Here is a 24,173-nt window from a genome sequence, read left to right on the forward strand (position 1 = left end):
TTTGCACTTACAGCTTGGGAACGTTGTCCCACGCGTTGTCGAATCCGACCGAGCGGACCCAACGCGGCTCCTTGCCGTTGTCGACGTCGGCGCCCTCAACGCTGTCCAGCAAGGCATAGTGCGCCCGCAGCCACGTCTCGTCGTCGGCGATGCGGATCCACGACGGGCGGGGCCGGTCGGCCGCCGCGCCGCTGCCGCTGCCGCCGCCGCCGCCCTCGAGGTACGGCCGCGAGGCCCGCTGCGCGAGCAGGAACGCGCGCGCGACCTTGACGGCGTGCCCGTCGTCCGGGATCGCGTGCAGGCGCGGCAGCAGCTCCTCAGGCGTGCGGACCATGGCCGCGGCCCGGCCCGTCCGGATGTCGTTGGGGACGTACCGGCGCAGCGCGTCGACGTCGAGGCGCGGGCTGCCGCGGGAGAGGTACGTCAGGATGCCGGTGCGCAGCTTCCACTCGAGCAGGCGGGCCTTGGCGGCGGCGGGGATCCAGTCCTGCGTCTTGAGCCACAGGAACGCCGGGGAGAGGTTGTTGTGATGACTGTCGCGCGCACCGCCGCCCCGCCGCGGTTTCGTGTTAGTGGAAGAAGAGAAAATGAATAAAGAAACGGGAATCTTTGCGATGAGAGGGCCGGATAAGAGGCAGTTGATAAAGGAAGGGGAAGGGAGGAGGGGGGGGGGGGGGACTTGCATGATGAAAAAGTCAAACTTGGGCTTGTGCGGCGGGTGAAAGATGGACGCCGCGGCAAAGTACGCCGACGCGTGCACCATGGAGTCGACTTGCTCGTCGAAACTGTCCAGGCTGACGGCGACGTTGGCGGCGAGGTAGTCGGCAACCTGGTCCGGGATGCGGTCCAGCACGGCGGTCTGGCTCCCGTCGCCGTCCTCCCACCGCGGCTCGGCCACGAGGTGCGGGTACTCGGCGGCGATGGTGTCGTAGAGGTCCGCGAGGTGACGCGGCGCCGCGGGCGGCGTCTGCCGGGCCGCCCTCTCGTCCACCGCGGCAAAGAGCTCGCCGTAAGCGTCTCGGTGGATGCTGGTCTGCGCGAGGCCCTCGGCGACGAGCGCGGGCTGGGCCCATTCCAGGCCATACATGAGCTGGAGGTAGGGGTGAAGAAGACCTAGCCGTGTATGTGTCAGAAGACGGAAAATCGGGAAGCGGACAGTTACTCTAGAGGATATTGGGGAGGAGGGAAGCGGCCTTTACCAGCAAAGAGGCGACGAAAGTTTTGTTCCTTGCCGATGAGATACTTGAGTACGGTTTCCTGCCACCCGAGTTTGTCGATTTCGCCTTGGTAGAAGCGAAGGAAGTCGCCATAGTAGCGGCCGCGTCCGAAGAACTCCTTGGTGGCTTCGTCATAGTTGTCGCGCAAGGCCTGCAGGGCCTTTTCGCCCTGCTCGTTTCGCTTCAGTTGATAGGTTTTGTTGTTGTCGTAGCCGCGCTGGATGTCCTCTGCCGTGGCGCCGGTGCTATAAAGAGCCAGGAGGTGGTGGACGATCTGGGTTCTTCCTGTTAGCGAATCCAGCCAGACCAGCATCTGAAGCGCCGCTTTTCATACATGGTTGTGGTATCCTCTCTCGTTGAAGAAGACATTGTGTTTCTATCGCGTCCAGCGTTAGCAGGCTGCCAGTCTCCCACATCGTCGTGCCCGCGATTGGCTGTCCCGCACCTCCATGTCCTCCTGCAGGAGGGCGCTGATCCGGGCCGCGGCTTCGGGCGTCTGCTTGATACCCAGCAGGCCCGTCTCGTCGGCGCGGATCTGAATGTTTGCTGAGGAGCCCATGGTGTAGAGCTGTCTGCGGTTCGCCGTTGCCGGGGATGCGTGTAACAAAGTGCGATTCGCTGTGCGCGGGAGCAGACGATGCGATTCTGCAACTGTTCCCCGCAGCAGGGAGCGACGCATGGATATCTTTATATGTGCGGACGTGACCCCGCGTAACGCATCGAGGCAGTCTACGTGTGCTACTTGGGCGTCTGGCCTCTCTCTTTACCTACCTAGTGTAGTCAGATGGGTAGCTAGCTACGGAGTACTTAGGTAGCCCTTACAAGCGTGACGGAGGTCGCGGGGATAGTGCGACGCCGAGACTGCGATGCGCCGAGAGGGCAGCTCCGGGGTAAGTGGTACCGGTCGAGAGCGCTACTTTGCGCAAAGAATGGCTTGTCCGATTCGAACGGCTAGAAGACCGGTAGGCACCAATGATTCAAGACGGCGACTTGTGTTGTTCTCGCGAGCCAGTGTAGCGTTCGGACTGGGGAAGCTTCCTAGCGGCAACGCAGAGAGCTTGGGGGATGCGGAGCACTATTACGCTAGAATTGGAAAATGAGCGATGGGGATTGGCTCATGACGACAGCCACTGCATGGATGCATATACCCGTTCCAAATATACCTGGCATCGACTGACTGACTTGTTGTTGTCGGAGCCGAACGGTGTAGATACCGATGTGGTTGCATGTCATCGTCATCGTCACGCGCACAGTGGCCGAAAAGAACAAGTGGTAAGGCCACGATGCTGGGAAAAGAAGAGGCCAAGTGGCCCTGTGTTCCGCAGACAGGAACTAGTGGAAAGATGGTGGCAAGATATTTTTTTGCTTTGCAATGATGAGGAAAGCATGCTTAGAAATGGCGGCCGTCACACTGGTCGGAGACCGACATCTGGTCGGGCAATGAAGCGGCCGAGTGCCGACTAGACTCCAGCCCTACCAAGAGCTCGGCTACAGATCGACAACGTGCCAGTGACACGGCGTTAATTTTTGAGGCTGGTCGATAGCCGTTGATTTCTAAACAAATCGTGTAGCTAAGATCGACTCACCGAATCCACAGATTTCTCCAATGAGTCTTGCGGTGTGAGTATTGACACACATAGACTAGTTCCCACGTAAGAACGGAGGCAAGAGCAGGAGCGGCGAGCGGCGAGCGCGATTGTAGGAGAAACACGAGTCGAATGCATGTCCGACAGATCAGTAGCAAAAATAACATCTGCTGTGGCAATACTTGCTTGAGAGTCTTGGTATTCGCTTGACAAAGTTCAAGTCTAATGGTAATACATCTAAATTCGTTTTCTTTTATGATACAAGGCTTTCGTCTGCATCCGTCGTCCATATTTTCCCCCTTGGGAGGAGAAGCCTTACCTCCCAAATTCAACAGTGAAAGGTCCCACACCCTTCCCGCATCCTCAAGAAAAGTCCGACTCCTTCAGGGCCGGCATAAAAGCCATGCCCTTGCCGTCACCGCCGTCGACGCTCTTGTCACGGACGTGCGCGCGCAGCAGCGCCAGCACCTCGCTGTCCTTCCAGCGCTGCGGTACTGGCCTGTACGCGGGCTTGAACGTGCCAATCGTCTGCGCCCACTCGCCCTGCGCCGGGTGGCGCTTCATCACCACGCCCTGCTCATTCTCCTGGCCGGGCTCGCCGGCGGCGGCGGCGGCGGCCTCGACCTCGGCAGGCGTGGCCGCGCCAGCAGAGGCCGAGGATGTCGCGACGGACGGGTTCGTCGAGGACGAAGGCTCGTGCTGCGTCGCCCAGTAGTAAATGTCCCAGTCGTTTTCGTCGAGGAACAGGTCGTACTCGGTCAGCTGGGCCGTCGTCATGGTGGGGAGGTGTTGAGCGGCAAAGGTGGACAGGACGAGATCAGACTCGAGGATGCCGCGCTTTCGGGACTGGTCTGTATTTTTTGCCGGCTCTGATTAGTACAAACCATTCTCTCTCTCTTTCACTCTGACTCTCTCTCTCTCTCGTTCTAAACTCGTCGGCTAGGCGGGTGGGGGTTAGGGTCCGGGGGCAACATACAGAGTAACCGCGCTCGCTTTGTGGTGTCCGTCTCGCCGACACGTCGCAGCGGCTCGATGCGGAACTTGGCGCCCTGCAGCTCACCGACCGCGAGCTCGCCCGTGGGCTCCTCATCGGGTTGCATCCGGGGCATTCGCGCGCTGCCGTAAGCATCGGACGGCGTGGCCATGCAGCGTCGCGCGCAGGCGGACAGCGTCCGGCGCTGCTGCGTGCGGAGCGCCTGGCGGGCCGCGGGGCGGAGGGCGGAGAGAGAATTCATGCTCGCACAATCGACCTTGAAGGGGGGCGTGATGCAGTATAGCCAGATGTGGCGATGGAAAGTTGATGGATGCAAATTGGAGCGCACGGGTTGTCTGGCAGGGCTACCAATTACTTAGTCGGGCGAATGAGTCAAGCCCCGCAAAGCCGTCATGTCCGGATAAACCAGGTGTGTGGCAACTACTTCCAAGTAGAGGGCACGCAAAGCGGCGAGGCGCTAGCAGGGGCTGGACGGATCCTACTAATCCCGGGAGAGCAGATTGATTCTACCAGTGCCAGTATACTGACTGACTGAGTAGCATTCAGAAAAGCTACTATTAGAGTAGACTCTTCGTACTGTCTGGGGTAGTTTGTGTCAATTTCTCCACTGCACCCTTGAAGCAATGGCAATTCGGTCCATAGGTCTTCCTGATATGCATTTATGTGGACTTCAAATACCCGAGAGCTGGAGCTATTTCGGGCGGCTACGTTGGTGAATTGCCGCATGGCTTGCAGCCGGAATTAAGAGGATATATTACCTAGTATGCTGACGCCACTGAGCTTCGTCGGCAAGTCGAACAGCGTCGTCTACCGACAGACCTACTCAGATTTCAGAACTCACTAGCAGCTGAACGCGTGAAATCTTGCCGCGAGAGCCAGTGCCCGCATATGTTTAGACAGCTTTGGTCCGAAAAGTTGTCTGTGTAACGCTTTCGCAAAATTCCGGCCTCTGAGATTAAATTGGTGAAGCAAAGCAAATTCTTCAAAAGCGCGAGGATAGATGCCGGCGAAGCCCCAGTCAATAATAGCGATTGGCTCACCCATCTTGATGTTGAATTGGGTAAGATCGCAATGGCATATGGAAAGTCGCTCTCCTTGCAGTATAACGCGATCAGGGTAGCTTCCCTTTTCCAACTTGGTGTTTATCCAATCTTCTAGTTCTATAACATTGTTGAAACAGCGGTCCGACCCACAATCAGAGAAGAATCTGTCCACTGGTCTCTGCTGTCCCAACGGCCCGATGGTGGCATTGGGTGGTAGCGGGATGTTCCAGATATGACGGACTGCGTCTGCGATTCGCTCTAATGCCTGTTCCGCTACCTGCGGATGCCACTTGCCGTATGCCGCAAAATCATCGTCCTTGATATTCTCCATGACAATGTATGTCACAGATCCACCTTTCGGCCGAGCTATTGTAAAGGCATCAAAGACTTTGGGAACGCGGACGACGCGAGGATCGGCATGCTCATGTACGTATTGTTGCATCGCGGCTTCTGTCAACCTCACTGTCAAGCCGTACTTTACCCAAATCTGGTCGCTATAATCCAAGCCGTGGGAACTGGTTCTATCCACTGTGAAAAGAGATTCGATGACTTCACGTGAGGGTATCTGTAGTTTAGCCATTTCTTGCCGTGAAGCTTCGAATATCAGACGACGCTGGAGGGAAAGGGTAGAAGTAGGAATGGTGTTGTCGCGGAGCTTGAGGGTCTGATGGTTGTAAAGCTTTGGAGGGGTCAGGTGGGTCTTTTTGGGCCCTCAGGTGGGGCGCTGCATTTAACCGATATCGTTGTAAAGGATGGCCTCAGCGTGCCCAAAATACGGAGACTGCCCATATATAAGAGTATTTCTTAGTTAATTATCTATAAATATGTATAAACAATTATTTCATTATAGATTTATTTATAAGAGAATAAGTATCTAAAGATGTTATATTTTATTACCCTACTAAGCGTTCCAAGATATCAATTTTGAGTGTGAAATAGAGCGCGTAACTATGTAGTTACCCTATCTCTCTGCCTGTAGTGGAACAGCTATTATAGGCTGGAGGACTCTTGGTACAACCTCATCCTGTCGGTCTGGTTCATTTTACATGGAGAGGTAAGTATGAACCGCACTCTACTTAGTATGTACTATACTTTTGCTCTCTCACCGTATAACAAGTGATTTTAGGTCACGGAGCAAAAGTAGGTACATAATATCGCGTGAAGCTTCGTAGAATAAAATAACCTTGGAATATTTCGAAAGTCTATGACTACTGCGGATATAAAGATGTTAAATGACTTGTTTATTTTTACGGTTGAGACTTTGCAGTGAGCTACTAAAATGCGCCAACTTCGATTGGCTGATTCGTTCTTGCTGGGCCAGGGTTGTCATCCAAACTTGGCATTCATGCGACGAGTATGGTCAAAATAAAGCCGAACCGGTTTTCTTTCGAGTTATACTCGAAACAACATGATTCTTGGGCGCGTAGTAGCAGTACATTGGTCTGTTGTGAGCATCTTCGGGCCAGACAGCCGAGGGCCTGCAGCCGAAGCTGAGATGAGCCATAGCCGACCTGAGATAGGCTATAATTGGAGAGCCTATGATTTAACGTTGTTTATAATGTAGAGCAAATGATTACATATAAAGTCATCTTCATAGGAGAGGCCTCCTTTCGTCTGCGAGTCAATTTTCTCCCTCTTTTTGGCCTATCAACCGCTGTTGGTGGGGGATTTATCAGATAGGCCAAGTCACCGACGGTTTGTGAGACACTGGGCGCGCCCGTTGGTTGGTTCAGTCACTACGGAGTAATTTGTATCGCATATGCGGCAACGTAGTCAGTCTCTCGAACTTGATGCCTCGGTAGAAAGAAATTCAGCGTCGGCAGTTCTTTGTCATATATTATTCCCTGTTGTCCCTGAACGCGCGTTGTCTCAATCGCATCTGGCTCTGTCTATGCAATGATGCAGGTCCCCCCTTACTGCGGTAATACAAGGAACAACTTTTTTAAAGCCTGTAATCCGTAGTGCGGCCAGGACGACCAGTGTGCCGAGGTAACCGGCTGTCCGAGACGCCGATCACTGTGCGCGCAACCCCGGACAGTTCGATCTTATGGGGCCTTTTTCCTTATCGCATAGTAACCACAGCGTCAGCATAGTTACCACAGCGTCAACACATGGCAACGCCACCCCCGTGCGCAGGGGCACCAGCACCGGCCTCCACACATCGGCACATTGGAGAAGGAAACGAATGCACATTTTGGACCGGCAGCAAGAGCGCCAGCAGCGGCGTTGATGACTCCGCGTCCGCTGCTGTTTGCATGTGGCAAGACTCGAACCTACCAAGCCCTGTTCCCCCCACGTATGTGGACTGGTCGAGAAAGTTTGTCGAAAGTGCAGCCACAACAAGGGGGCACGGCCAACTTCAGGGGAAACTGAGAAAAACTCCCAAAGGGCCAACAATGATGCGGGGTAAACCTGACCCAAATGATGTTCTAGTGCGGCGCTGGAACGCGGGGTCGAGAAGTTGTCCCTAGGCACGGGCACATAGGTGACATGGCCCATACGTGGCCGGGTAAGGTTTGAGCGGACACGGAGGAGCAACCTGCATAACCAGGGCTTGCATGAACGTGCTCTGTACCCGGAAAGAGGCTTAGCCTTGTGGGAATTTTGGTGACGTGCTCATTATTCGCTAAAGAAAGCCATTGTCACGAGCCACATGTGACGCGGAGAGGAGGGTAGGTAATCTAATACGGGTATTAAACCTTGCTCATTGGCCCTTTTACTTTTCTTCCCCTTTGTATTCCCTGTCTCCTCGTTCTAGCACAAGACTGCCTTTTCGAATTGGCCTTTTGTTGAATTGATACGAGTTTTTGCGAAAATAGACTTGGCATACAGCTTGCGGTAACCCGGCTTACCTTGGACAAGAACCGGCTCACACAGCCAACAACCAACTCGCTTCCCCTCCCTCCTTTACCACATCCCCAAGCAAACACCAAAGGGAAACAAAACTACACAGTAGCCATGTCGCAAAACGGCCAACAGATCGCGCCGGGTCATCTCGGCAACCTGACAGACGAGCAGGAAGACAAGCTGCGCCAGCTGTGGTCGTTTGCCTTTCAAGTGCTTGAGCTGTACGAGACGGAGGCGCGCATCCACGAGGAGAAAAAAGCCAACGGCGAAGACGTCCCCGAAACGCCCACCAAGGCCGCCGGGGGTGGCGGCGGCGGCTGGGGCTTCTTTGGCAAGAAGAAGGGGCCGGCGGAGCTGACGCACCCCAAGTTCCCCAACTGCGTCAAGGAGCTGCAGAGGCTGGTGCCCGAGGACGAGCCGAACCGGGAGGAGCTGCTCAAGGTGGTGGTGGAGGCGCTGGACGTGTACACGCCCGAGACGGCGCGGACGCTCATTGTCGAGTCGGTCAAGCACGAGCACCCGGACACGCTGGCGCTGCGGTTCCTGCGCGCGCGCAAGTGGAACGTGATGCGCGCCGTCGTCATGCTCGCCAAGTCGCTCCGCTGGCGCACCGAGACGATGCAGGTCGACCGCGTCCTCATGCGCGAGGGCGAGGGCGTCGCGCTCGAGCGCGAGGCCCACGCCGCCGCCGGCTCCCGCGAGCAGGCCCTCGGCAAGGACTTCCTCAACCAGATGCGCTGGGCAAAGGGCTTCCTCCACGGCGTCGACCGCGACGGCCGGCCCGTCAACTACATCCGCGCCGCGCGCCACCGCGCCGCCGACCAGAGCGTCGAGGCCCTCGAAAAGTTTACCGTCTACAGCATCGAGCTGGCGCGGCTGTCGCTGCAGGCGCCCCAGGAGATGGGTGTAAGTGATGCAGGAAAATCCGGGGGGTCTGAGGTGTATTTGAGAAAGAAAAAAAAACTGACAAACTTGGCTTCTTAGACAATTGTTTTTGACCTGACGGGCTTTTCTCTGTCCAACATGGACTATGTTCCCGTCAAGTTTTTGGTTCAGTGCTTCGAGGCCAACTACCCAGAGTCTCTGGGCTGCATCCTGGTCCACAACGCACCATGGGGATTCGGCGGTACGTCATCATCTCTCACATCTCTCACATCTCTTCTCCGTCTCCCCCTCTCTCATATACTAATCACCTCTGCCCCCCCCCCTTCCAGGCATCTACCGCATCATCGAGCGCTGGCTAGACCCCGTCGTCGCCTCCAAGGTGCACTTCACCAACGGGCCCAAGGAGATTGCCGAGTACATTGCGCCGGAGCAGCTGGTGAGCGACCTCGGCGGCACCAACCCGTGGGAGTACGAGTACGTCCCGCCCGCCGACGGCGAGAACGCCAAGATGGAGGACACGGCGACGCGCGACACGCTGCAGCAGCGCCGCAGGGATCTCGTCGCCGTCTTCGAGGACAAGACGCGCGCGTGGATCAGCGCCGCCGGACCCGGCGGCGACAAGGCGGCCGTTGCCAGGGTCCAGGAGGAGCGCGACGCCGTCGCCCAGCAGCTCGCGGACAACTTCTGGGACCTCGACCCGTACCTGCGCGCCCGCTCGCTGTACGACCGCCTCGGCGTCTTCCAGGGCCGCGGCAAGATCGACTGGTCAGCGGCCAAGCGGACGCAGGACGAGCTCAAGGCCAAGGCCGGTGCGGCCTAGGGTGCGTGAGAGACGTAATGTATGTATTAAATGAAACAGAGTAAATGAAGCCATGTTCCATTTATATAGACTCATCTAGAGATGGTTTTTTTTGCTCACTTTAGTCATCGTCTTTGTCTTTTCAACACTGCAGGAATCGCACTCAATTACTGTATTCGTAGCAGCAGCGTGTATTCTTTATTCTATCTGTGTTTGGACCGTGTGTGTGTGTGTGTCCTAGCACACGGGTATCTGACCAAAACAAAAAAAGGGGCATCAATTTTAAACCAACATCATTATATTTTGCGTTGCAAATACTCGTTTCCTTTTGCAATCAAGAATCGCGGCAGATCCTCTACGCCTTGCGCTTCTTGGAGGCGTGCTCTTCGCCGTCAGCCTCCTCCATCTCCTCGTCAGACTCTTCAAAGTCAATGTCGGAGAGGGCATCTTGCTCCATGGCGGTGACTAAAAGATCTGACCGTTAGCATCATTATTTTCCCTTCTCCCGTGTTGCTCGAGCCTTTGGGGCGAAAAAGAAATTGTGGCAAACTCACTAAAGTACTTGATGGCGTTGGGCCAGACATCCTCGGCGATGCAGACGGCGACGTCGTCGGCGGTGGGGAAGATTTCCGTCTCGTACTCGTCGTCGTCGTCGTCGTCATCCTCGTCCTCGTCGTCCTCGGGGACCTCCTCGCCGGCCTTGCGCTTCTGGCGCTTGGCCTGCTCCTCCTTGAAGGCCTCCTTGGACTCCTCGGCGGAGATGTTGCGGCCGCAGAAGCCGAACCAGGCGAAGAAGGAGACGCCGCCGATGCCGCCGCTCGACTCCATCTGGGCAATCAGGGACTTCTTGGGCTCGGCGTCGTCGTCGAGCTTCTTGCCGGCGGCCTGCTCGGCGGCGCGGAGCTGGCAGACGAGGTCGAGCATGCCCTGGGTCAGGTCCTTGTCCTTGGACTTCCAGTTGATCTTGACGGGCTCCGAGACGAGGCCGGCCCAGCCGTCCTTGGCGCAGCGCCACCAAAACTTCTTCTCGAGCGTCTTGTCGGAGAAGTACTCGTTCTCGGAAAAGGTAAAGGTGATGGAGATGCTGCGGGGGTCGCCGCCCGAGGCGAGCTCGAAGCGGTCGACGGAGAGATCGGTGAGGGAGTTGAGGAGCACGGCCGAGTCGGTGGGCTGAATGTACTCGTCAATGTCCGAGGGGGACTGCTCGAGGACGAGGGGCCAGAAGTTGGGGATTTCGGCAATGACCTTGGCGCGCTTCTCATAGAGATCACCAGTGAGCTTGGCCTGGTGGCGGACTATGTGTGTATGTTGTGTTAGTCGACGATGGTGATTTATACCTTTATTATTATCATTATTTCGCTTGTTGGGGAAACGTACGAAGCTCAACCTCGACTTCCTCAAAGTCATCCTCAAGCTCCTGGAGCTTGCTGTAGGAGACGGGAATTTCCATCTTGTCGTCCGACATTGTGTAGGAATGCTGCGGGTTTGGAGTATACAAAAAGACAGAGAGAGAGAGAGAGAGAAGTGTGATGATGGAGGGGGAGAGAGATTGGAGGAGAGGGCAGACAGCGGACTCGCTCAACTTTTAAAAGCCACCAGCCAAGCAGCAGAATAAAAATTTTCCCTTGGGACTTGTTTTACTCCTCTTCATGACATAAACAACAAGTGGATATGGACGCCTCTGGTTGGCGGGCCGAGTTTTACACCTGCGGCGTCGAAAAGGTGGCAGTCGGTGAACAACTTTTTTTTTCCCTCTTTTACTGGTACGTTCTTTTCCCCGGTCTAATTTTTTTTTCTCCCCGTCTCTGCAGGCAACCGAAGCTAGGGTGATGTGGGTACCTGCCTAACGAGGCGGGCCGGCGGGGTGGCATTGAGGGGCAGCGCTGATGTCATTGGCGGGCGGGCAGACGCCCTGGGGGCTGCTTGGGAGGAGACGAGCCTTGTTTTGGGGCGTTTTGCTAGTTTTTAGGGGTCCCGAGACTGGGAAGATGCGCTGTAATACCCGGACCTACCCAGGTCGGCACGTCAGGTAGGGTTACTCAGGTAAGCTATTCGTACTTCCTGCCTACAGTAGGTACCTAAGGTATCAAGCCTGGCTTAGTAGGTACCTTGGATAACCTGATAACAGGAAGTAGGTGCTTGCCTCCGTACTTTGGTACTTTTGAGCACTTGAACAGAGCGGCGACAAGTATGATGCCCGCCACTAACTAGGAAGAGAGTGGCAGTCGAGTCTCGACCGGTCATTCTCTTGTTGAAATATCCTTGGCGAGACTGTGACGGTTGGTAGCCATCCATCTCGCGTCGCATCATACCAACACCCAACAAAGGCAGTAGTTAGCTCGAGAAACTTCTCTCTTGTGCCCCATTTGCCCCAGAACCCGCCCGACACCAAAGCGCCACTGATTCATATCACGCTCCACTCCCTCCCATCTCTGCCTGCACTTATACTGGTATACGCTGTCAACTTGTGTTTGAGCACTTGTTAGCGCACATTATAACCTACCAAGTGGCCGATATGCTTTCCACGTGCAACAAGATCAAAACAGCACACAGCCGCAATGCCAGAGTTCAGTCGATGCCGCCATAAGTGTCGTCTCCACGGCCTTGGGCCGAGACTGAAGACTGTCACTGCTAGTCTGCCAAGGCAACATTTAGGCTCAAATGTCCGTTTAAAAATCAAGCATACCATCTCAGCGCCATACATCTATCAAATTTAGCGTCAACATTAATTTGTCAAGGCATGTATCGTAGACCCAGGCTTCGGGGGTGGACATGTTCGGACGGCAATTATGCCAAGAGAATAAATTCCGTCATCGTATCTACATGAAGAGGGGCAGAGGGGTGCAAATTCATGCATGAATGGTGGAATCCACAAGCATTACTCCGTACAGGTCTTTTGCTTCATCTTCTCGTCTTCATTCTTCATTTCTGACGGCCGCGATGACCGTCGGGGTGTACCGAAGACGGTCCTGTCACGGATACCATTAATTGGTTAACGAAAGCTTGTGTAAGAAAGACGTATAAGCATTCGAAGAAATAAGAAAAGCCAGAAATTCGAACAGAGTAGAATGGCAATACCGAGTCAATCAGTGAAGAAATCTGGGTAGTCATTCAAAATCTCGAGCAACGAGCGCCCTGACCAAGCCACACATGGGGGCTGCGCAAGGCTGATCTCCTAGGCCAAAACGGGACGAGATTTGGTGGCGCAGCACGCATATGACTGGTTGCCGCTTTGCGCCACCCATTCAATCTCACATTGTTCACAGACAGCTTGTATATTCTAGGCAACTAGAGCTTCCCTCACTTTTGTGCAAAATTTCAAACTATTACAACAAAAAAAAGTAATCAGCTGAGACTATATAACAAAAGGTCTCTGCTCGCGCATCCTCGACGGAAATCACCACAAAACAAGAATTGTACAAATCCCAGCAAATCAAAAAAGAACAGCAACAACAGCAACAGCAGCAACAGCAACACGCAAAGCCCGGACAAGGCAGCAATCCGTCATGTCGCACGACATCAAGCCCCTCTGGCTCGTGCAGCCGCGACTCGACGCCGCCGAGTACCGTGACAAGCTCATCGGCAGCGTCGTCAAGTACCCCAACCTGCCCACCGAGCGACACATACCCTACCAGACGGAGAAGCTCCCCAAGGAGATGGTCATGGACCTGGACCCCAAGCCCGTGCGCATGCGCAACGTCGCCTTTTGGCAGAACCGCATCAAGGACGCCCGCGTGTCGGCCTCGTTCAACGACATCATGCAGTTCTTTGCCCAGCGCGCGCAGGCCAACAAGGCCGCCAACGTCGCGACCGTGGCGCGCATGTGGCACATGGACTCGCCCGGCGAGAAGTTCAAGGCGCTGCTCCGCAACAAGCAGTACTACGACGAGCTCTTTGCGCTGCTGCGCAGCAACCACGACCAGGGCTACTTCGTCACCGACATCGTCACCGTCGCCAACCTGGAGACGACGGAGAGCCGCGAGAGGGGCGCCGGCGCCGGCGCGGGGGTCAAGGTGCCCCTGGACCCCAGCCTGGTGGGCGTCGACGTCGGCGCCGAGGCGAGCTTCCACGTCGCCCGCGAGAAGGGCTCCTCTGTCACGTACGACGAGGAGATGATTGTCTTCATAGGGTACCGCCTGGTCCGCCTCGAGAAGCTGACGGGCAAGCGCGCCAAGCTGCGCGCCATGCTCCTCGGCCAGAAGCACGGCTTCTCCGTGCACGACGGCTCCGACTACTGGCCCGAGATCAAGGACGGGCCTGTCCCCGGTCAGGTCGAGCCCTTCCTAGGCTCGGTCCCCGCGGCCGCCATGATGGCGGCCGCGTCGGAGCAGGACACCGCTTCGATGGCGCGGAGATCGACTGGGTCCCTGCTTGATGAGGCCATTGTGCGGGAGCTCAACTTTGATGTTGAAGTTGTTGGGTAGAGTGGCGAGGCATGAGTGTACCGGCTGGTGGGGTGGGTGGGCGGCACCCCCTTTCTATGTAGGCGTTTGCTTTATTATTAGTCGTGATACCATGTTTCTTTGTCTTGGTGGCATTATTTATTTGCGAGCATTGTTACGCAGTTTCCTGGAGTCTGTATTTCTTATACTTGTGAACTTGTGAGAGCGTGGGAGGAACCGGAATGAATAGAATACAATGACAAAAGATGAAAAAAAAAAAAAAAAAAAAAAAAAAAAAAAAGACATGGTGCTGAGGTTATACGAATCATTGGCATCATCAGATTCACCAAGTTCAGTAGGTTAATGACGACAACAAGTGGACAACAGAAATAAGATGATGGACGTAGTAGCAGTACTGAGGAAGAGCGAATTATTATTAACACCAACCATTGACACGAGTCAAAACAAAAAAAAAAGTCTTGTATAATTAATAAGACGACGACTTCTTTTCTTGCAAAGGGCAACGTCATGTGTAGTCATTTACCCTGCAGCACCAAAACGGCCCCCGCGAAGGGTCTTGTCCTGAGCACCAAGAACAATTCGGATAAAGAAAATATAAAGTCCAAGGTGGCAATAAACTCTGCCTGGATACCGAGGCGCACTTCCATAAATAAATTCTCCGGCGCTTCGCGAAACACATCAACTGACACTGACCCTTGACGCACGCCTACTTGTATCATGTCGAACTACGGATACTATATACCAAAATACTTCACCAACTACCAAGTGTAATACCCACCTTTTGCCAGCGGACCAGTAACGCGACATACCACCAGCCCGGCCTAGAGCTGGTGCCGCCTGACAGGATGCACATGCGGCCACCTGGTGCAGCCACTGTACGGAGTACGCGCCAGGCTTTTCTCTTCACCCTAGCCAGCTGGCCTACCGGGGGGGGGGGGGGAGGAGAGGGATCTCTTCTGCTCAGCCTGCTCGTGAATCACCCCGAAAAAAAAAATGCCATGTATATATATATTCCTGCAGCCCTATACGTCTCCTCGGGGGTGCTTCATTCCTACCGCTGCCGCACCTTGCACATCTAGATGCTGGGACCCTGCTCTGAACCAAAGTCGTCGTCGACACACGCTCCCCATCGAAACAAGCAGAGAATAGGACCGTCTTACAAAAAATGGCGGACGCCCTCGAACCGCTGAGGGGCTTCATACACCGCGTCAAAGGATCCGTCTCACGGCGCCGTGGCGGCGACAGACCCGGCCTTCATGTCGTGCTGGATCCTTCGCAGGCCGAGATTGAGTGAGTACGGCCGTGTGACATCCCCCCCCCCGGCGGCGGCACGGTAGCTATCCGAGAAACCCGACCTCGCTAACACAGACCGCGACGGCAAAGCATCGTTGCCGTCCATGGCCTCGGCGACCAGGGCTTCCGGGCCTGGACCACGCGGGATCCCAGGTCCGGCTCGTCCCGGCCCTGGCTCGAGGAGCTCCTCGGCGCGGACATGCCCCGCGCCCGCATCATGACGTACAACTACTCCGCCGGCGACGGCGGCTACCGCTACATCGTCTGCCACCTGCTCGACGGCGGCGCCCTGAGCCTGAACGGGAGCCTCGGCGCCCTGCGCCGGCGCGACGGCACCTCGCGCCGCCCGCTCTTCTTCATCGCCCACAGCCTCGGCGGCTGGTTCGTCAAGCGGGCCCTGATCCTCTCCGCCGAGGCCACCGACCCGCTCCTCCGCGAGGTCGAGCTGTCCACCTGCGGCGTCGCCTTCTTCGGCACCATCGCCCCGGGCCGCCCCTCGTCGCCCTCCCCGCTGGCGCACGTCATTCGCAGGACGTCGGGCCCCGACAAAGACGGCGCGTCGCCGATGCGGGTCCGCCCGGACGACCTCCAGTGGCTCGAGTGGCAGATGAGCGCCTTCAAATGCGTCGCCGCCAACTTGCCGAGGATCGCCTTCTACGAGACCAAGACGTCGGACGGGAGCTTCGTCGTGGAGAAGAAGCATTCCATGACGGGCTCGGACGGCGCCCAGATCGGCCTGGTCGCCTCGCATTCGGACCTCATCGGCTTCGAGGGCCGCGATGCGAATTACGCGTCATTCATCGACAGGTTCCGCGAGATGGTAAGCACAGGCATCAAGTCTGGCTTCATGGACGCAAAGAGAAAGGCAGCTGATGTGACGAATCGTAAGTGAGAGGTTGGTTCGTAACCTGATCGCTCTGCTAATGCCCCCGAAGTTCGGCTCATCGACTTTCGCCATTTGGGTTATTCGGTGCCCTATCAAGTGCCAAATGAACCCGAATGCATCGTCCCTCGTGATGACATCATGCAGAACATAAACAGCATTTTTAATCCCGGCCCGAAACGAGGATCAGTCTCCTTTCGCTTCGCCCATCTGTGGGGCAAGTCTGGGTTTGGGAAGACAACCCTTGCAAAACACTACACCAAGCTTCATCGAAATGATATATCTTTTGTCTTTTGGGTGTGGGCCGAATCCTGGGAGACGGCCGCAGGCAGTTATCTGGACTTTGCCAACAATATTGTCACGTACTACTTGGGCAAAATGTCGCGTGACAAGGTCGAAGAACGCCTTGGTCTGATGGGTGTCTCTGAAATGGTTTACACGAAAAGTATTCTGCATCTTGACAAGAAGCGCGTCATGTCTGTCGTGCAAGCCGTCAAGGACTGGCTCATGCAGCCAGACAACAGCCAGTGGCTCATCGTCTTTGATGGGGTCGAGCCGATATATAATGTGCAAGATTTCATCCCTCTCACGCTGTCTGGCCGAGTGATCTTGACTTCCAAAGAGGAGAAGGCCTGTACTTGGGGCAGCAAGGTAGCTGTACAGCCTATGAGTGAAAATCAAGCTCTGGAGTTGCTCAGCACTGGCACTGGTTGTCTGACCTTTGAGAAGGGTGAGAAATTAGCAGCGGCCAAGAAACTGACCCAGAGGCTGGACTTTCACCCCGCCAGCATAGCGCAGGCTGCGTCGACTCTCCGTATGAAGAAGACACTCGTCTCGGACTATGAGCGTATCCATGCGACCACGCCACACCCGAGAGTCTTCGGCTCTACAATCGACCAACACCCTGCGAGCAGCCTCATTTTGCGCATCAGCGCCTTGCTTTCGTCATCTCCAATTCCCGCATCGCTTTTTCTCAGATCTCTACAAGATGCTGATTGCATACCTCCACATTTCAACAAATCAGCTGGAGAGCTTAAATGTGAGTTGACGCGAATCCCTAACAATGAGTACGTGAACTGACTATGAAAAAGCGCTTCAAACGGAGAAGCGTCTTGATGATGTGCTGGAACATCTCATTGAGCAGCAATTTATGTATCCTGTCTACACTAGTGACTCTTCGCAACCTTCTTCTGCGTCTGATGCGTCATCTTCACCCACGTCAACGAGCTCCACGTCGACGACATTCTTCATGATGGACGCGGATGCTCGCGAATTTGTGCGCAATAATCTCGCGGAAGATGACAGAGCGGAGCATGCGTGGCTTGCTTGCAATGTCTGTGTCAATGGCGTGCGCAAAGCGAGCGATGCATCATCTACCCTGAGAGAGGTACACACATTTGGCCGTGCCATGGCACCACACGCAAAGGCCTGCTTTGATGACTGCTCACCTGCCTTGGAGGAGCGCCCTGAGCTAGAAAGCGTTTCGTGGCATGTGCTTGGGAATGTGTGCATGACGCAAGGTGCTGTTGCTCAAGCCATTGGTTGCTTTAAGCTGGCCCTCCAACACGCCGACTCTATGGAACCCCTGGAGAAGATCCAGACGTCTCTTTCCCTGAGTCAACTGCTAGAACAATGCGGCCAGACGGATCAAAGTATCAAAGTTCTCACCACCCTTCACTTGGAATCTGTCGACGAAGCACTCAGCTTCCGTGTTGCCCTGGCCAAGGCCACTGCGAATGTCGCACGCGGCGAGTTCAGCGAGGCCGAGGACCAGTTTGAGGTCCTCGAGCACGAGCAGGAAGAAGCCCTCGGACCGGTCCACGCCGAAACTGTCGGCACCATCCAGATGCTCGCCCACACCTTGCGCCGCATGGGCAGGGTGCAAGACGCTCACGTCCTCTACCGCCGCGTGTATACTTCGTACCAAAACATCTTTGGCCACGGTCACCCCATGACGCTCGGCTCGCTCGACGACCTGGCCGAGATGTCGAGAGAGGTCTTCGCCGTTGACGAGGCCGAGGCGCTCTTGACGCAGTCCATCGACATCAAGACCCGCTGCCTGGGCCTCAAGCACCCGCGCACAGCTCTCGCCATCCAGAGCCTCGCCGAGATTGACGACCTGCTAGCTCGGTACCCTGCCGCGCAGGCCAAGTACAAGAAGGCGCTCGACATGCTCTCCCCCACCCTTGGCCGCGCCCACCCCGACTGTGTCCTCACCATGGAGAACATGGCCCGCAGCCTGCACCTGCAGGGCCGGTTCCTCCAGGAGCGGCTCGCTTCCCTGCGCGCGGCGGCCAAGTCATCGTCGTCGTCGTCGTCGCCGACGATGCGCTCGCTGCCATCACGCCGGCGGCGGCGGTCAAGCCATAATGCCAGCGCCGAGCAGCACGCCGCCGAGGCGCGCGGAGCTGTGCTGCACGACGCCACGCGCCAGCGCGCCTTTCGGGATGCGGAACGGCTGTACCTCGAAGTGGTGGGCATCAAAAAGGCGGCGCGAGACTTGTACTCGGAGGAGAGCCTGATGATGACGGTCTCGGACGTGGTCCAGATGTACGAGGTGAATGTCTTTTTCGAAGCGGAGCGTGCAGAGAAGATTCCGGCTGTGACCGCCCTGTTACACGAGAGCAGGCGACGAGGTACCGTGCAAACCTAGCCGCGAGGGAGTTTTGACACATGATTCCATTCTAGCAGGCACGCAGGACCTAAATGAAAATGACGCTCTGGGTGACAAGCACTAGTAAGGTGGCACTACACTTTTAATCACTGCAATAAGAGAAGGGGAAGAAGATGTATAAAAAAAAATCGCTGCTTGCTCATCCGTGTTGCTCATTCCACTGCAGGCAGATGTGACCATGCTACTACTACTTACCACAGTCGCCACAGACAGGCATGAATATACGTAGATATGTAATCTGGAACTGTAGAAATTTGAGTTATGCACCAACCATCTTCCTCATCTGTCTCTGCAAATCCTGGAAAAAAGATGAAAGAATAACAAAGAAACAGAAAAAACTCCAGGTCATCACAAATCCCAAAAAACGCCGTCAGAAACCAAGAGGGGGAATTGTTGGCCGTCGATACCTGTGAAATGATTTTGGAACAAGGAAAAGGCAGAGAAAGAAGAAAGAGGAAGAAGAAATGGCTGGATCAGAAAGAGAGCGCAGTCATGTATACAAAACCAGCTTTCAAAAGCCAATCCTACTCCCGGTTCAACCATAGGTGAGAAAAAGGCTGAACCAACGTTCAAACTTGACTATGCTCACCCAATCTGCCTCTTCCAACTGCAAATGCAATTTTCAAGTCGTTTTTTTTTATATTTCTCTTCTCTTCTTTTTTTTTCTCTCTGCTCATCTACGTCATGAGCCGGCAATATCCACCGGACGCTCCGTCTCGGCGGCCGGGGGAGGGGCCGGGGGCAGAGGCGCGGGGTAGGCCCTTCCGGCATCGACGATTATTTGCTGGTCGATGCGGGCTGTGATGTTGGGGCCCGCCTCGACACGCTTCCATGTGAGGATGCGGGCTGCGTTGACATCGACCTCGTATAGGCGCACGCGGCGAAAGTAACCGCCGTAGCCCGCGTAGCCGCCGAAGCCGACGCCGCCGGCGTAGCACATCCACATGGCCGGGTCGCGGCGCTCGCCCTTTGTAGAAAGGATGCAGTAGTCGTTGCAGTGGTCACTGGAAGCATGTAAGCTACATGGAGGACGGCGAAAGGGAGCAGCGGAAAGGGGATACGTACTGCCCTGCACTGACCATGAGGATGCCCTTGTCAACGAGGGCATCGCCGAAGCCAGGGTTGTATACAGGTGCGGTCACACCTTCGCGCCACTGGCCGACCCAGGTCTGGTTGAAGTCGGCGTACTCGGTGATGGGAATGTGAATAAAGGCAATGTCCATGTGCTGATGGGTGTACTCGGAGTGAGGCTTGACAAGACGGTCGGCAGTCTTATTGAACCACTCAATCTGACTGGGCTTGACCCAGTCGTAGCCAGGGAACTTCCTCTCATTGGGCGAGTAGGAATGCGTGTCGAAAAAGTAAATGGTAATGGCAGAGTGGTCAGTGCTTCCGCGGCCAAGTACTTCAATGTAATAGTTGCCGACACCGTCAACTTCGGCCGGTCCAGCGGTGGCGAGCGAGTATGGGAGAGATTCCATGATGGCCATTTGCGCCTCGCGGCCCATGGCCTGCGCGTCGTCGTGATTGCCAAAGATGGCAGCGTAGGGAAGCTTACGTTCCTTTAGCTTAAGTGCAATTTTGAAAATGGCCTAGCATTCGCTGTTTAGTCTTGATGTTGTCTCTTGACACGTGCAAATGAACTTACGGATTGAGGATCAGGCGCCGTTTCGCCGTTGACTTGATCACCGCTGAGAACTACAAAGTCGGGCTTTTCTTCATCAATCATCTTGTCAACGAATTCCAGTGTTCTGGGGTCAGCCTCGCACTTCTCGCCTTTGGCAAGCTCGGGAAACACGTCGCGGCACTGGCCAACGCCTGTGCTCAGGTGGAGATCGGCAATCTGGAGAATCTTGAATTTACCACTGTCCGGGATGCGAGGCTTCGGTTTCTTTAGCTCAACCGGTGCACCGCGACGGACGGTGACGTGCGCAGAGTGGAAGGTGCCGCTCGAGTCTATTTGAAGCGGTGTACCTCGGATGGCCCAGCCGTCGCGGGCCTCGACAGCATCGTCGCCAAAGAGGACATCAACATTTGTAATGGCTTCATCCGAGTCACTTGACACTTTCTTCGAGGTGCGTTTGACCCAGATCCCGCCGGGTCGCGACTCCCAGGCCGCATGCGAATCTGGCTTTTCGTCTTCGGGCCTCAACGGGCCGACTTTTAAATCGACGACAACGTAGTCCTTCTCCGTCAACTCCTCCTCGTGTTTGCGGCTAACGAAAAGGTAAGCTTTGGTAGTCCACGCTCGGCCGAGGAAAAGCTCCTTGTCGATGCGATGCCACTTGTTGGGGTCGAGGTCGCATTTCGAGAGCGGGTTGACAGTCGAGCATGTCACCAGCGTCACGTCGGTGACGACATGGCCAGGGTGGTGTGTCGGTAGGTAGTTGTGTAGCGACGCCGGCAAGACTCTGTAGCTCCGGTCGAGAAAGAGCACAACCAGGACAGTAAACACTGCCGCTGCGGTCAGCTGTATTAAATTGCGAACCTGTCGAGGACAGTCAGTTGCTGACGCTTCGGGGGGTATCGATGGGGCGCGGAAGGCTCACAATACGCCGCGTCATGTTGTGATGAAGTTGCGATATTGAGACGCAGGCGGAATAAGAAAATGTGCCGTCACTATTGCCGTCACTGTACAGCAAATGCGATTGCCGCGAGACGCCGTTACGGGTGGCGATCTCGTGTGAAAGGACTGATAGGCTGCGTCCGAGCTCAACTATAGCATCGTGGTAGAGACGTCCGTCTCACAAGGTCGGAGCGGTTGTTTGTACGAGGTGAGCAGCGAGCGATGACAATGCGAAAAAATTAGAGAATGCGAGAGTGGCCAGGGAGATGGGATGTTGAAACGGGTTCAGTCGTGCGCCGTGGAATTTCGAGGTTGTAACTTGGACGGACCCTTCGGGCTACCGCAAGCCCGCAAGCGCAAGCCTCCCACCTCCTTAGAAAAACAGGAGGCTGCTCCATTGGGCCAGATTCGACCTACGGTGGGGTGGCAATGGCCCCTATATAGGGGCTATAGTGAGGTTGATATTCGAGCTTCAGCATCGTGCCTCCAGAAACACGGAATTGAGCTACTGAGTATTTGTGAAATTTCCGAGCGTATCCGCCAATACCTACATTCACTTATAACTCCTTGAAATGGAGCAGTTGCCTTGTTAGCTTGGGGTGTCGGCAGTATTTAATGTCACCATATTGTATATATTTCAGATTCAGCTGCAATGTCTGGTTGAGCTTATGGCTGCCTGTTGTACGAGGGCGCAGCTTTGTAAATGTAATCCGTACACCAACAACCAATACAGAACGGAATACTCGTTCTTGAAATGTTTTTTTTATTGGTATGAGGCTTGTGTACGGAGTACTTGTCCATACTTTGTTGTGCATCGGCGCGCTGCCGGACAGGTAGGTACTTATTGATTGGCTTAATTTTCGTGAGGCGGCTTGTATCCACCCAGCGCCGCCAGCGTCAGCTCGCTGGGCGACTGGGGTAGCTTCATAGCAACGCGCGCGCGCGACATCTTGATCCATCTCAACCCATCACCAATCCTGCTCAGCATCATCCATACCTGCGCGTTGCTCACTCCACGATCCATCGAAGCGCATACACACACGTTCGCAGTAGCTGATATTTTCTTGATCCCGGCGGCCACGCGCAACCCGACCAGCGCCGCTTTCCACCAACGGCGCCTGCGCGCTCCCTCGTCTCGCGACCGCAACACCCTTCTTCACGAACCACAGCATATCGACAATCATCGTCGCCATGGCCGACTACGCTTCTATGAAGGTGCCAGAGTTGAAAAAGCTCTTGGCTGAGCGCAAGCTTCCCCTGACGGGAAACAAGGCTGATTTGATTGCTCGTCTTCAAGAGGAGGACAGCAAACCTGCTGGCGAACCTGAGGCCAAACCTGGTACGTTGGATCGCGCGATACACCAAAGAAAAAACGGCTACAGGCCGGCGGTCGATCTTGTGCGCCGCCATCACGGCATCTCATGACGCGTTCGCGCCGCAAATGTGATGCTGAACTAACATGTTCATACAGCTGGCAAAGATGATGAAATCACCTATAGCGACGACGAAGGCGCGAAACCTGCCGCCGCAGCCCCGGCTACTACGACAGAGCCTGCCCCCGCCACCGATGCCACGCCCAAGGATGCTGCTGCGGACGCAGCCGCACCTGCTGAGGGCGGTGCTGCTACGGCCGCTGAGCCCGCGGCGCCCGCTCCCTCGTTTGCCATGGGCCTCTCTTCCTCGACCGCGGAAGAGGAAGCCAAGAAGCGCGCCGACCGCGCGAAGCGCTTCGGCATCGAGGAGGACGACGAAGATGCTAAGAAGCGTGCCGAACGCACCAAGCGGTTCGGGCTCGAGGACAACGACGTCTCTGGCCTCGATGCCGCTCTGCCGGAGCGTTCTATGAAACGCGGGCGCGGCCAGCAACAGGACGGCCAGCGTCCCGGTAAACGCCAGAGCACAGATCGCAGAGGAAATGATCGCCGCGACGGCCGCGACGGCCGCAACGGGCGTCAGGGTGGCGGCGGCGGCGGCGGCGGCCGTGGTGACGCCCGAGCAAAGGGCTCGGGCATTCTGGATGACCCGAGTGAGAAGGCCAAGGCCGAGAAGCGCGCTGCTCGATTCGCTACTGCTTAATCGACTGTCTAGAATAGTGAGAGAATAGATTCGAAAAGCACAAAAAACAAGTAAAAATTCGCCAAAGATATCTTCAGTGAAAGCGACATGATGCGAATTGAGCCATTTCGGATTTGGCCACTGGGCTTGGCCATATACCGAGTGAATCCGCCTGCCATCTCAGCTGCGTCTACGTTCTCGCAACGGCGCTTTGAATGCGCCAACGTTTGTATAGTCGTAAAGATTCGAGCCCGTCGGAACCTGGCTGCTGCCCAAGGAATACTGATAAATTAGGAGGGTGGGCGTTCAATGACTTTTGAATAGTAATCTGCAAACTACAAATATGGTTTTGCAGTCACCACCCTGCAATGCAGAGCCTCCGCCAGGGTCGAGACTTTTACGGAAACCATTCCCCAAGTGGTTTTTACGAGATAAAGAATCGATGAAATCTCGGGCAGACCTGCATACGTTTCCAATAGTTCAGTCGTACTGCATGGCTCATTGGTGCCCAACTTTCCCAGCAGTCCTCAATCGAGGCCTACATCTCATCTCGGCTGTATGCGGTGTAATATGAGAATTAATCAACTGCATAGATTGTCTTACTACCGTGCAAGTCAAACCGTATACCATTTTCATTACACAGGATGGCTGCATGCCTTACCCACCACCCACTACGGTGACCAGGGCAAGGATCGGAGTTAAGATGGAGCTGAATGCGACACGCCACGGGTTCCCAAATGAGTGCCGTGCAAACCTTCAAACGGTATATTTACATTACAAAATCTGCCCAGCTAGTGTTGCGAGCGATCACGTCTTGGCACACACATGCCATACATGGAAGCCGAGCACAATAAAAAATGACCACGGTGGTCGCTCCTTGACGACCAGATGTGCCATCCAAGCCCCCGATGTGATTCCGGTAGCTTAG

At 55.4% G+C, this 24,173-nt stretch overlaps 9 protein-coding genes across 9 annotated transcripts; 4 read left to right on the forward strand and 5 right to left on the reverse strand.

The window, feature by feature from the left end:
* Positions 1–7: 7 nt before the first annotated feature.
* Positions 8–1,776, reverse strand: V2A60_004359 (questin oxidase family protein; the record flags this gene model as incomplete). Its single annotated transcript, XM_083255679.1, has 5 exons — positions 8–533; positions 684–1,113; positions 1,200–1,491; positions 1,552–1,593; positions 1,663–1,776. The coding sequence occupies 5 exons, from the start codon at positions 1,774–1,776 to the stop codon at positions 8–10; spliced, it is 1,404 nt and encodes a 467-aa protein (XP_083111805.1).
* Positions 1,777–3,166: 1,390 nt separating this feature from the next.
* Positions 3,167–4,038, reverse strand: V2A60_004360 (succinate dehydrogenase assembly factor SDH5; the record flags this gene model as incomplete). The annotated part of the gene is made up of 2 exons (XM_083255680.1): positions 3,167–3,654; positions 3,780–4,038. 2 exons carry the CDS (start codon positions 4,036–4,038, stop codon positions 3,167–3,169), a joined length of 747 nt encoding a protein of 248 aa, XP_083111806.1.
* A 599-nt stretch (positions 4,039–4,637) lies between these two features.
* V2A60_004361 (uncharacterized protein) lies at positions 4,638–5,420 on the reverse strand (the record flags this gene model as incomplete). Its single annotated transcript, XM_083255681.1, has 1 exon — positions 4,638–5,420. The coding sequence occupies one exon, from the start codon at positions 5,418–5,420 to the stop codon at positions 4,638–4,640; it is 783 nt and encodes a 260-aa protein (XP_083111807.1).
* Positions 5,421–7,798: 2,378 nt separating this feature from the next.
* V2A60_004362 (CRAL-TRIO domain-containing protein) lies at positions 7,799–9,392 on the forward strand (the record flags this gene model as incomplete). Its single annotated transcript, XM_083255682.1, has 3 exons — positions 7,799–8,593; positions 8,672–8,813; positions 8,902–9,392. The coding sequence occupies 3 exons, from the start codon at positions 7,799–7,801 to the stop codon at positions 9,390–9,392; spliced, it is 1,428 nt and encodes a 475-aa protein (XP_083111808.1).
* Positions 9,393–9,726: 334 nt separating this feature from the next.
* V2A60_004363 (nucleosome assembly protein) lies at positions 9,727–10,836 on the reverse strand (the record flags this gene model as incomplete). The annotated part of the gene is made up of 3 exons (XM_083255683.1): positions 9,727–9,836; positions 9,926–10,666; positions 10,749–10,836. 3 exons carry the CDS (start codon positions 10,834–10,836, stop codon positions 9,727–9,729), a joined length of 939 nt encoding a protein of 312 aa, XP_083111809.1.
* Positions 10,837–12,877: 2,041 nt separating this feature from the next.
* V2A60_004364 (uncharacterized protein) lies at positions 12,878–13,795 on the forward strand (the record flags this gene model as incomplete). Its single annotated transcript, XM_083255684.1, has 1 exon — positions 12,878–13,795. The coding sequence occupies one exon, from the start codon at positions 12,878–12,880 to the stop codon at positions 13,793–13,795; it is 918 nt and encodes a 305-aa protein (XP_083111810.1).
* Positions 13,796–14,939: 1,144 nt separating this feature from the next.
* On the forward strand, positions 14,940–18,603 carry V2A60_004365 (uncharacterized protein; the record flags this gene model as incomplete). Its single annotated transcript, XM_083255685.1, has 4 exons — positions 14,940–15,064; positions 15,143–15,951; positions 16,003–16,989; positions 17,042–18,603. The coding sequence occupies 4 exons, from the start codon at positions 14,940–14,942 to the stop codon at positions 18,601–18,603; spliced, it is 3,483 nt and encodes a 1,160-aa protein (XP_083111811.1).
* A 703-nt stretch (positions 18,604–19,306) lies between these two features.
* Positions 19,307–21,188, reverse strand: V2A60_004366 (Metallo-dependent phosphatase-like protein; the record flags this gene model as incomplete). Its single annotated transcript, XM_083255686.1, has 4 exons — positions 19,307–19,628; positions 19,690–20,216; positions 20,273–21,112; positions 21,174–21,188. The coding sequence occupies 4 exons, from the start codon at positions 21,186–21,188 to the stop codon at positions 19,307–19,309; spliced, it is 1,704 nt and encodes a 567-aa protein (XP_083111812.1).
* A 1,193-nt stretch (positions 21,189–22,381) lies between these two features.
* Positions 22,382–23,266, forward strand: V2A60_004367 (SAP domain-containing protein; the record flags this gene model as incomplete). The annotated part of the gene is made up of 2 exons (XM_083255687.1): positions 22,382–22,529; positions 22,662–23,266. The coding sequence occupies 2 exons, from the start codon at positions 22,382–22,384 to the stop codon at positions 23,264–23,266; spliced, it is 753 nt and encodes a 250-aa protein (XP_083111813.1).
* Between the last annotated feature and the right edge of the window lie 907 nt (positions 23,267–24,173).

The sequence above is a fragment of the Cordyceps javanica genome, chromosome 3, assembly GCF_051103115.1.
Source record: "Cordyceps javanica chromosome 3, complete sequence".
Classification (NCBI taxonomy): Eukaryota; Fungi; Ascomycota; class Sordariomycetes; order Hypocreales; family Cordycipitaceae; genus Cordyceps; species Cordyceps javanica.